The sequence below is a fragment of the Pieris brassicae genome, chromosome 10, assembly GCF_905147105.1.
Source record: "Pieris brassicae chromosome 10, ilPieBrab1.1, whole genome shotgun sequence".
Classification (NCBI taxonomy): Eukaryota; Metazoa; Arthropoda; class Insecta; order Lepidoptera; family Pieridae; genus Pieris; species Pieris brassicae.
The window spans coordinates 5,152,278-5,164,628 of record NC_059674.1 but is presented as its reverse complement, the minus strand read 5'-3'; the positions used below and the strand labels follow the sequence as shown (position 1 = coordinate 5,164,628).

Here is a 12,351-nt window from a genome sequence, read left to right as displayed (position 1 = left end):
CAAGACTTTTTTGTGAATTTCACGCTGTCAGATTCTTCTAGTGAAGATGATTATATTAATATGGTAAATAAAATATTACTACTAGTAATAAGCATATCTAGCGCACAACAAGATTTTGGATCAATTATCACATTCGAGGAGACGATTCCATTAAAAACTAGTTTTTAATAGCAGCGGACTCCGCTTTACTCTTTTGCAGTGCAGGAAGTAATTGTATGAAATATAATATAACTAGTTCAGTCAGTTTCGTACGGAGTGGGAAACTCGCTCAACTCGCTAACCTCGTATGTGACTCTTTCAACTCGCTCTCCTCGTCTCCGCTTTGGTGGAACGCCGCACATGTATGAAAATCATCGTTACGAGTATAGCGGAGTTCGTAATGGGTCCGCTCGCAGTGGAAGGCGGGCATTAGTATTACTGGTAGATGTTTCATAGAAAATTTATGCAAACTTTTGCTTTGCTTCATTCATGTAATAATTTTCATATTTTACTGATTATGTGCTTGTACACAAACCTGCGATGCGAATTCGCAACGCAGAAAGTTGCGACACAAATTCATATATGCTTAGCCTTATTGTGACCAATACTTCGACGACTGTCAACCGTACTTGACGTATTTTGTAAACTAGGTGACGTGGATCGTTAAAAAAGTGTTCACTTTTTTTTATTGCTTAGAAGATAAAAGCAAAAGAAACAAAAAAGGTTATGTGATCATCCATTTATTACTATTACTAGCTGCCCCCGCGAACTTCGTTTCTCCTTAATGTGGTTTTAGTTACGCACGAAAGAATAATTTCACTGTATTATCGTCACTATAAATTGAATTTGATTTACACTTCGGTCAAAGTAACACGTTGTTGGTTATGCTAACGCCAAAAATTTAAAAAGTTAAATTTCACTTTTCGTTTACTACAAAATAAATTTAATTTATACTTTAGCCTAAATAACACGTATTAAATTGTAACTTATATGACACGTTTGTCGGTTTACCATAGCAGTGCCATCTATTGATTACTCACTCAATCCAGTCGAAAAGTATCGACATCTGTTAGAATCTTTTGGAGTTAACAGATAATTGTGACTGTCAATTAATTATAGACAAATAATTTGCTGACTGACCAGACTGCTCACGGTGTGCCAATTTAATTTGAAATCGGTTAAGTAATTTAGGAGCCATCGCGGACTAACATTGTGACAGGAGATTTATATATATTAAGATATTATATATTAAGAAAATAACTTTGAAGTAAGTAATACTTCTTTTGGTATTTTTTTCTATTGTTAGTGTATTTTTTTTTCTACAAACGTAGAATAAGGCGAAAGATAAAATTAAAAAAAAGTTTTATCTTGTTACGCCAAAGAAGTACAACTTGTAACGCGTTTGTTATATTTGTGTATATTAATAAGTGTTATATTAATGTTTTCTTTTTCGTCGAAATTGGAAATAAACATTAAATACGTTCTTCCAAGCCTCGTTTTTGATTAATTTACTTTTATAATCTTCGTTACTAGTGTCCCAGGGAACTTGGCACTTCTCAATCAGTGATATAAAAAATCAATGTCGTCTCTGTACTCTGTCATTTGTTTTATAATAAAATATACGTACCACACGCTGTCTCAGAGCAGACTAAAAGTGTTGCCAACATGTGTGACGTAACATTGCTGAATACGCGATGCAAATAAATTCGCAAGTTACGACGCGACGTGCGAATCCCTATGTTTTCGCATTTTGTGTACAGTACTCCCAAATTAATAATGCACATACAGATCTTCGCCGTATTCCCGTTAATACCAGAATCATTAAACATTAAGAGTCCTAAAAGTGCACCTTGTTCCAAAGAAATAGGAGTCAATATCATGTGTGTACAATCGAAAACAATTCAATACCATATATTTTACAAGCCCTATAGGATGAAAAGTAGTCCGGATTTTAAACCTTGGGGCGGCCTCTTAGAGCTGATATAAATGGAGTTGTACCTTTTTAGGTAAGAAATAAAATACTAGTTTACAGTATTGTACATAATATATTGACAAAATTTGTCTATTACTATTACCATTGTGACATAGAAATAATCTTTAAACAATTTAGAGTATATGGTCGCACAAAACTTAATATACAATCAAGAGCTATTTCAAAACAAAATCCGAATTATGTTTAAACATGCGATATCTATTAAGTTTAAAAACGAATAATTTAAAAAAATTAGATCAATTTTTTACTCTTTAATGATAGTATATAGAATTCATATACAATTTTAGACTAGAAATAAAGTTAATAGAGGATAGTAAGTATATGACTGTAAGGATATTTCATTTGAGGAATAAAGATAAATTGATCTAAATACGGAAAACACAAATTTTTAAAGTCCAAAACCCACTCTTAAAATCTGTTTTTACATTTGCTGATTCATATCCATAAAATGTAACAGCTCTTACTCTAATTAGTTAAGAGTGTTAATAATCTCTGAAACTATGGGAGTCGATAATACTGTTATCCCAAACTAGAGTACATCAGCAAATATCAAATACAGATAACTAATGTAGCTTATTTTAAAACAAACAATCTAAACTAAATAAAACAATAACTTTATTACATTCTATATTAATATTTAACATCCCTATAATAAACCCTAGTTTGTCAAACGCCTAGTTTGAAATCAATCCAGAAATATCTTCTATGAAAATACTTTTCTCAAGATTGATCCCAAAATCTGAATTTTGGTGTGGCAACTGGCAATCGAAATAAGTGGTAACCCTGATATTGAAACAGCCAGGTCATGTAATAAATTTAATCTAAGATTATATTATGAAAAGGCGTCTAATTTACATAGCGTCATATTTTTTTTTAAATTATAGATTTTGCCGTTCAATAGAGTTTGCTAAACGAAAGAAGAGTTCACATAACTTTAACTGACATCCTTCCTTTTGTATTTTCTAATAATTTCTGGATTAAGGCCTTATTTATTAACTGCTATAAAAATTTAAAAAGAAAATTGTCCAGTCATGTTTGCTTGAAACAGATATTCTGTTTACTTAGTATATTTCGACAGTTCTTGTAGCTTTACTTCAGTAAAATCTGAATTTTAAACTAAATCGTTAGCGAGTAAACATGATTCAAAAAGATTTCAAATAACTATGCGATCCTACTTTCCTTAGTGCTAGCTATATTAACTCCACGCGAAACGTGCAATATACATTTTTAATATAATAAATGTACATTTTTTTTTCAATATTCAATATCTAATTATATTGGACTTCATTAATATTAATTATGGTTGGTGTGACTTTTTATAATACCTGCATGTAAAAATTAATTTTAAAAGCAAACAAAATACAAAGAAATTTATAGAAGTGTTCAATATTTTTACAAACATCCAACTACAACATCGATTTTTGTCAAATTATTTGAAAAAGTCACATCATCCAAATACTAACAACTCTAATATTTTTAAATTTATAATAAACTTATTTAACAATACCATATATTTAGTATATTTTTACATGCTTTTTAATTTTTTTTTTGTCAATTATAAAATTTTTCGTAGGGAAAAATGCAACTTGGATAATATCACATAATAATTTTACATTAGTTAATCATACACTAAAAAGGAATACACCCCAGATATACATTAAAATACATAAAACGTGCGTAATTTTAATTTCACTTGGCTGATCTTGTCTATGGTACATGTCAATATCTAAATCTACAAATTTGACAGTTTATTTTGCGCCTTTTAAAGCATATTTCATCTACATATTTTGACACAAAGTACTCAACCAAGCAGTAACCTAGATATTACCAAAATATTCATGAAATATGAAAACTCAGCGGGTTTGAAACAATTTGTTTGATAATTTTTTTGTTAATCTGTCAAAACTGCAAACCCACATAATTTCAATCACTTACATATTTTTGTACATTTAAATTTTGACCCAAAGATAATTTGTAAATTTTTATTTAGTTGAATTCTTCCTTTGGATTGGTTTGTCAACTTTGACAGCCGGTTTGTCGGTTTTTACTTTTGGGGCTGCGGTTTTCGGTGGGTTTTTATCTTTTGGTTTTTCTGTTTTGGGTGGTACGGTCTTCTCCGGGAGTGAGGCAGGAGGCGTGGTGGCTTTCTTCGGTTTGTTGGCCTTAGCAGCTGCTGCGTAGTTTACGGGTTTGAAACCAGATGAGGGCTCGTCGGATGGTGGTTGGCATGATTGCTGGAATTCCACACATACCAAGTTAATATTACCTTTGAAAATTATTTCATTTAAATCATTCTTAATATGGAAACTGGTCTGTGTAGATGTAGAACTAATTAATTTAAAAAAAAAACCTATTCAATACAGAGACTTAAGCAGTTTTGTATACCTATATACTACATAAAATATATGAATTTATTATGTGTGCTAAACAAATATAAGGTTATGTATGGATCCCTATCCAAATAACACAATCCTGTTTTATTTGCATTTAGCCCAGCAGGCTTTAATTAATTATTTAATTTTTTTAGAAAGAAGAATTTTTTGATAATCTATATGTTTTGGTTCAGAAGCCATTACATGATTTTCTAAGATATAATACATTTTTGTACATAATATTTACCTTAACAACCTCTATGCTCTGGTTGTCTTCACTTTGCACTTCACTTTTGACACTTTTCTCGCTGTGAACACTTTTAATTTCATTCTTAACACTTTCACTTGGGGCAGCTTTCACATCACTTTGTACAGTTTTAACTTTGGGGTCTTTTTTCACTTTAGTGTCTACTTTTGCTTTTGGTTTAACATCTGCCTTCTTTTTGTCAGATTTTGATTTAGGTTTTTCTTTTGACTTCTTGTCGTCTTCGATTGGTTGAACATCTGCTGCACTCACTTCTGGAGGTTCTACTTGTGGTGTTGATTCTGAAGAAAAACATTGAATTTATAATGTATAAGAATAACCATAGAACAGAAAAAGAAATGCTATAAATAAAGAAATAAGGACAAAACATACTTCATTTTTTTTACTTTTCCATTAATTGACCACACTTTAATTTATATAAAAAATATTAATAAGTGTTAATTTTTGCCTTTACATAATATCTCTAACCAAACCTAACCAACCTTTTTCTTCTGTAATCTGTGCATCTGTACTTTCTGGTTCAGTGGTCTGTGTATCTTCCTTGGGGAGCTCCTTTGATTCTGGTGGATCTGATCTTTCTTCTGAAATGTAATACAAAAGCATGAATAATATTAATTATTAAATTCAGATTTTGAAATATATCTGTTACCATAAATTTAATTGTAATTAAATTATATGTAACAAACATTTACAGTATATATGGGGTATACCATACACAGTTATGGTTACTGACCTGGTGGTGGACGAGCTCGTCCTGGCACAAACTCAGCTGCTAAGGGGTTAAGGGTAGACTTTGAGATTGCTTCTTGAAGGGATACAGGAGTTGAACTGTTACTTGTGCTGAAATACATATAATTTAATCATATTACAAACCAGAAAAATAATGTGTATTTTTTTATTTATTTTTATTTGGTCATACTGAATTTAAAAGTACAAAACACTGCAGGTAATATTTCCAATGAATCGTGATTGTGATACGATTTTTTAATATTGTTTAGTAATGTCGGTTCAGTCCCTGGTTCTAATTGTTTTGGGATGGAAGGAACAATTGCCTAGTTAACTGCACATTTGGGGGTTATGGGATTTTCAGTTAATAGAAACAATATAACGGCGCCATAGTCAGTTTGTGAGCGACGGGAACAACAGTTGATATAATAAAACACAGAATTTTTGTTTAACTTCCGGCACTGTGGAAGGTAAGATCGAGTCGAGGCCTAGTTTTGACATACGAGAGTCACAGCAAGTGTTAGCGTTAACGTTCCATATAGATTGTTCAATGTGGTATAGTAATATATAGGTTTTGGTACTTACGTAGAGCCGTGTCCATTGTCCCTTGCGGCTCGTCTTTCTCGCTGTTCGTCTTCTAACATAGCTTCAATGCATTGCTCCATTAGCGCCTCTTCTTCAAGCTGTTGCATGACCTGTGTATAAGGTAGTTTAGTTTTATTTTAATCCAATATGCTGATGGCATTGGTAATCCAAAAATCATATAGTAGTATGTTTCTATCACACAAGTAGGTGGGCTGGGCCTTCTGTGTCAGGCACATGTTTATTTTGACCAAGTCGACATGCCAGTTTTATCACAAGGTATTGGAATTGGGACATCTTTTCTCCAAAACTGCGTAATAGCATATATAAAACACATATAAGTAAAATAGAAATATAAATTTGTATGAATATTTTTTAAGTATAACTTTTATTACTATTTTATTCGACAAATTAAATAAATAATTCACATAGTTCACAGTAGTTTTATACGTATCACATACCCTGGGGAACAAAGTCGTAGTCTTGCACTATAACTACTGTTCAAATGTTTTCTAATGAAGATGAAGAGAATGTCTTTCTTCTACGGAAATTATTTATTCTATGATAGTAGATTTTAAAGCTTTCGTCATAATGTGCGCATACTGTGTCGTCCGTAATTATGTTAAAACATCAATTTAATTAGATGAATTACTGTAATATACATTTAAGGGCAACTACTGGGGCAAGCAAATATATATTGACTTTTTTATTTTTATGAGCAAAGGCACAGCTTATATTCTCTTTGAAGAGGTAATCTGTACAGTTTAAAGAATCTTCAAAATAAATAAAAGGAGTTCCTTTAAAATATACATAACCTAAACTAATATCATAGATTTATATATCCTGACTGTCTCTTTTCTTTCTCTCTTTCGTAACATTGACCTGCAATATTTATAATTTTAAATTCCTTTTTACCTGTTTGTCAAACTCCTCCTCATTTTCCATCCACATGTAGTCAGCAAAGTCATCGGGTGGATACCCTGGACCTGCTGCACCATAGTAACCACCACCCATCATGTAACCTATTAATCAATCAAAATACTAATATTAAATTAAATATGAAAGATTTAATCAATAATATTTTTTTTACATTAATAAAATTTTCAAAAAAGTTTATTTAATTTTCCTGATTTTGCTTCTTTGTTCATAATAATAATAAGATCTCTAAGTGATAAAATTGCAAAATAACTTATCCATTTAGTAATTTTTTCTTTATATTTGTAATATATGTATTCAAAATTTGCTGCTCTTAAGTGAAACATCTAAAAGATGAGAATCTGGATCATTTAAAAGAACAGAACACTACTTAAGTATTTAAACAAATAAACCAAAGGGTTCTTACTTCAATAAAGAATTACAGATACACATTTTGTTTTGTCATTCCCAAAACAATTTAAACTAATTAAAGAATTCAAAATCAGTGAACCAGACAAATGTTACCATAAATTTTGGGCAACACACCTCATTGAAATATCTACTTACCGCAGTCACTTGAATACATATTCTGTCCCATGCCCCAGTGGACTATCATACACTCACCGCTCATTGGGCCCCCTCTTGGCATGTGCACAGGGTATACAGGTGCAGGTGGTCTTAGTACACCTGCGTCTCCACTACCAACAATCCCACCACCCACTCCGTTATCTATGATCACACCATTTGGCTGGAAAAATAATTACTTATTAGTCTTTGAAGAAGAACTTTTTTTAATAAGTTATCAAGACTAAAGTGGTTATTTGTATCATAAAAATATAAGTACAATAACTATAAAAATCACCTGCCACTGTCCATTTTCTTCATTGCCATAATATGCTCCAACATTTCCAGTCTCTGGTATTTTCATAATTGTAACACTTAGTTACTGTGTATAAACCAATGCTTAATGTAAATATTAATAATTAATAGATGTAGGCACTCTTCTCATAAGTTTATCAAATATTTTTTTCTGAGGTAATCTGTTTTTCATTTCTAAATTTCAGTGCATCTAAAATTAGAAGGCATATTATTTAAAATTATCCTCCATTATAGCTTGGTTTGGTTAGGTATGTATTAACCACATAAGGTTTTCTACACAACACAAAAAGGAATGAAAATTAGGTTTATCTTTATGATATAAGAGGAGTTATACACATAAAACAAAATTTTTTTACAGATAAAACAAAATTAGCATTTTTCATTTCTGTGCATGCTTCAGGAAACATACAGAATACTTAAATTAAAATTTACATAAAAACAACTTTCTAAACTACTAATGAATGTATTATCTCAATTTTATATTAGAAGTATGGCAAAAAAAAAACAATTATGCCTTATAAATGAAAGCTTAAATCTTAAATGTTAAAGCTTAGAACCAATACTTATATATAATAAATGATAATGGTAAAGGTGATATATAGGACTCACGACTACATTCGGAAGATAATTATACGCAGGAACATATATACACCACGAGGTGACACGCGGATTGTTCCTTATAAACCAATTCATATGTAGGTACTATGAATTGTTTAATCAATATCAATAAACAATTTAAAAGATACTTTATAGATTTGTCAACATTGCCAATAGTAAATACGCACATCGGTGAATGGAAGATATACTGCAGATGTATACTGCTTTAGATCCTACTTTCACAAACCATTATTTACATATAAATATAAAAACAAGAAACCTGACTTCGGTAATAATAGAACAAGACCTACTTTTAACAAATGGTTAATTTTACATTTCACTACTTTTATAGAATTGCACGGAATATTACAACTGATAGGCTACGCAAGCAATTCTGCTGTGTAAAATTGAAAGCGAAAACACGTGTGTACACGAATTAATTTAAAATGATGTTAACTTACGTATCAAACACACTTCACACTCGATTTTATAACTTTTATTTATTACGTATTTTCAAGTATTGCTGTTTCGTTGCACGATCTAACAGTTTAAATAACACTTAGGAATAACCTAAAATCATAATTTTCACTAACACCCAAGAGTGGTCGTGGCGCAAATGGCGACCGTTATGAACTTCGTCCGAAATAGACCCCAAAATAACTTCACGGTAGTGAAACACCGGCTTTTGTCTTTGTTTTTATCGTTTTGTATGGGTATTTTGATGGAGAATTATTTATGTAATTACCGTTCTAAAAGAGGAACATGCTCTTGTTAATTTAGGATAAGCCAAAACTGTGTCAATCTGGCAATGAGTTACCCGTTGAGCTCTCTTATTCTATTTTTAAAAACTTAATACCGTTAGAACTCTTTTCACCAAAAATATTTATATTAAGAAATGAATTATAAATTCTTCATTTTACTTGTATTTTATAATATTTTATTTACAACATTTCATAAATAAATAGTAGTTTATATACTGCATAAAATTATATATTGTCAGGGCCTAGATATGTACGTACTATGTAATGAATTATTATCTGGGAATATTTTCTGCCAACTTAAAACTGACATTATTTGTTTGACTTTGATGTATACGTTGCTCACTGTCAGATTTCATCCTAAAGATTGATATTTGATAGTATTTATTTACTTTTTTAACGTAACCTTAAAATAACGTTAGAGTTTATCACGTGCTATGATCCAGTTTCATTAACAATATAACTAAAATATGACAGAATTAACACCAGACGTGGTGTATCCGAAACGATCATCTTATCCGATGATAGTTAATTTTCAAAATGCATATGTTACGGCCGAATTTAATGATACTGAGTGTTCACTGTTTACTAATGAAGATAACGACAAAAAAACTGTATTAACTCAACTGGGAGATATTGTTTATACAGGAGAAGAAGAAAGTGAATCAATAGGGAAAACGTTGTTGATCGCTCGAGATCGAAAAACAGGGAAAGTTCGCATAATAGAAGCAGGTCATGTTGAATTAAAACCAGTGATTAAAAATGATCTAAATGCATCTCAACTCCTGGAGACGAGTGGATTAGAGTTAAGCCGTAAATTTGGTTCAAAGAAGCAGAAAAAACAAATGGAACAGAGAGAGAAATTAAAGATGAATGTCGAGACAGTTACTCAACAGGTAAAAAAAATCTACTATAATAAATGCTAATAAATGAAGTTGGAATTATTTTCTAAAGTAAATTCAATATGCGCTCTAGATTTACATCAATTTATCTTGTTTTAAATATTTGAAGAAAACTTTGTTTCTCTTTGGTGCTAATTTTGATGTATCTTAAAGTGTGGCAATTTATCTGTAGATAATTACTAAATTGTTGGGATTACTGAATATAATAATTTAATTTATATATTTTACAAAATTTCAGGTTGAAAAAACTATAGCAAATGTTAGTGTAGATCAGCTTGATACATCTAACTATGAAAATATAACTGAATCAGATGATTTCTATGTACCACCAATAAATAGAACTGCCACAAGTGTTGAAGATGTTTATGACACAAAGAAAATAATCAATGAAGATGATTTTGAAAAGATTTTATCTGAAATTGAAGATAAGGATTGTAGTGAGGAAATACTACCATCCATACAAGTTATAGTTGATAAAAATCCCACAGAAATGCAAAAAGTATATGGCATATATGCAAGTTGTCTAGCAAAATTCTTTACTGCAACTATGAGAGACATAAACAAGAAAACTTATCATATATGTAATAGTTCAGTTACACTAAACAGTATCATAATTCAAAATTTTACAACATCTATTAATAATAAACGTGGACGTCCTGCAGAGTATAAAGATAAAGCATTCTGTCATTTTGTTGTTTTATTACTTTTAATGAACAATTTTAAAATAAATATGGATACTGTGTGTGAGGTCATGAAAATTGCACCAAGGACTGTTTTAAGTAAAGTAAGAGTAACAGGAGCTACGCAAATAAAGCAAGGGGATAAAAGTGTGTTGCATCTAAAATTACCTCTACAAGTCAAAGTGTTTAAAAGAAGGAAATAGTTTCATAACTAATAAATGTTATAATTACATAGTAATAAAGTAAAAAATAAATATAAATAGTTAATAAAGTAATTAAACTAAGTTTATTGAAAGACATTTTTTTCTTTATGGGTACCTTGGTTATAATTGTGCATGAGCTTATCAAATTGTAAGGCTGATAACCTAAATATTGTAAAACAGTAATTTTAATATGAAATCAACATTTAAGTAATTAATCAGATACACTAATTAATGGTAACTCTTGAATTAAAATTTTAATTAGACTTTTCAGATATTCCATTTAAAAGATTTAAACATGGTCTTCTAAAAGGCGATCTGTGAAGCTCCACAATATTCTTTAAATGTATGTTAATACAATCTTTTTTGTTTTGTAAATATGTAAACAAAAGTCTTCCATAATGCTTATCTGTGACACAGTCTACTGATGCCTCTTTCAGTTTGTCAAATATAAAATTGTCTATATTCTCATTTCCTACACAATTTTTATAGCAAGCATGAATAGAAAATATGTGTCTCATAAATGTATAAGTAGAAATATTAGACACCATAATTATTTTCAAAATGTCAGTCTGTTTAGAAGGACTTAATGTAGAAACAAATTCTTGTAAAATATTTGTACTTGTTTCATCATTCACAACATTTTTTAAAATTATGTGGAACTGGGCTGGATAAACTTCATATGCATTCATCATAACATCTACACACAACCGACTCTGGTGTTGTTTAAAGTATTGTGGTAAAAAATATTTAAAAAAGCTTTCTATATGCTTCAAGTTTAAGTGGTTTTTCATCATGTGATTAAACATTTTCTCAGCAGATGTATCATCTATATTTTGTGCTAATTTTGTTAACAATTCTCCATTGGTGTCATTTTCGAATAAAACATTAATATTCAATATTGGATCCGCTTTTATCTCTCTATATTTGTCGTCAGTAAAAGTCGGATTAACAATCATTTCCATTTCTTCCGAACTTTCTAGATTACATACAGCTAGTGTTTCTTCAGAACTATCAGTTACTTTGGGGTCCATACTGACTAAAAATCGTTCTTTCCATGCATTAGTCTGCTCATTTTGTTTAGCTAATTGTATACATCTTTCTAGAAGTGCAGTTGAAGATGGTGAAAATTGATACATTATGGATATATTTTGTAATAATATTCACAATATAGTTTATTATACTTGAGACACGATAGCTTTATCCAAAAAGATCTAAATACTGTACGTAATTGCTCTATTTTCTATAAGTCTAAATTTCGTGGCTAAGTTTTAAGTTTACAAACATTATTTAGTATTGATATTGAGTCAATGAATTGACATATCACCCGACAATTGACATACCTAGGATGAAGGATCTTTTTTATCTGAAGTTAGCATCAGTGTGGCTGAACAATGAAAAATAAATTTTCCCACATCTACTGTACAATTCTACATACATATTATGTCATGTATCTTGTATTTATTATTTTTTCTGCCAAAACTTTAAAATTCATTACTCAAT

At 30.3% G+C, this 12,351-nt stretch overlaps 3 protein-coding genes across 6 annotated transcripts; 1 reads left to right on the top strand and 2 right to left on the bottom strand.

Annotated features, from left to right (window-relative positions):
• Window positions 1-3,625: 3,625 nt before the first annotated feature.
• On the bottom strand, window positions 3,626-9,112 carry LOC123715174 (muscle M-line assembly protein unc-89). 4 transcript variants are annotated; one of them, XM_045670065.1, is made up of 9 exons: window positions 8,770-9,112; window positions 7,695-7,901; window positions 7,400-7,580; window positions 6,833-6,939; window positions 5,921-6,030; window positions 5,343-5,449; window positions 5,092-5,190; window positions 4,592-4,890; window positions 3,626-4,206 (listed from the first exon to the last, which is right to left on the bottom strand). In XM_045670065.1, the coding sequence occupies exons 2-9, from the start codon at window positions 7,758-7,760 to the stop codon at window positions 3,955-3,957; spliced, it is 1,221 nt and encodes a 406-aa protein (XP_045526021.1). In that variant the 5' UTR covers window positions 7,761-7,901; window positions 8,770-9,112; the 3' UTR covers window positions 3,626-3,954. The 4 variants fall into 4 exon arrangements, with proteins under 4 accessions (XP_045526021.1, XP_045526024.1, XP_045526023.1 ...); XM_045670068.1 differs by having other exon boundaries at window positions 7,699-7,901; XM_045670067.1 differs by having other exon boundaries at window positions 7,457-7,580; window positions 8,770-9,111.
• Window positions 9,113-9,437: 325 nt separating this feature from the next.
• On the top strand, window positions 9,438-10,913 carry LOC123715164 (DNA-directed RNA polymerase I subunit rpa49-like). The gene is made up of 2 exons (XM_045670034.1): window positions 9,438-9,962; window positions 10,207-10,913. The coding sequence occupies exons 1-2, from the start codon at window positions 9,537-9,539 to the stop codon at window positions 10,849-10,851; spliced, it is 1,071 nt and encodes a 356-aa protein (XP_045525990.1). The 5' UTR covers window positions 9,438-9,536; the 3' UTR covers window positions 10,852-10,913.
• Window positions 10,914-10,964: 51 nt separating this feature from the next.
• On the bottom strand, window positions 10,965-12,005 carry LOC123715072 (the record flags this gene model as incomplete). Its single annotated transcript, XM_045669890.1, has 1 exon — window positions 10,965-12,005. A coding segment is annotated over one exon (900 nt), but the record flags the coding sequence as incomplete, so codon positions are not given.
• Between the last annotated feature and the right edge of the window lie 346 nt (window positions 12,006-12,351).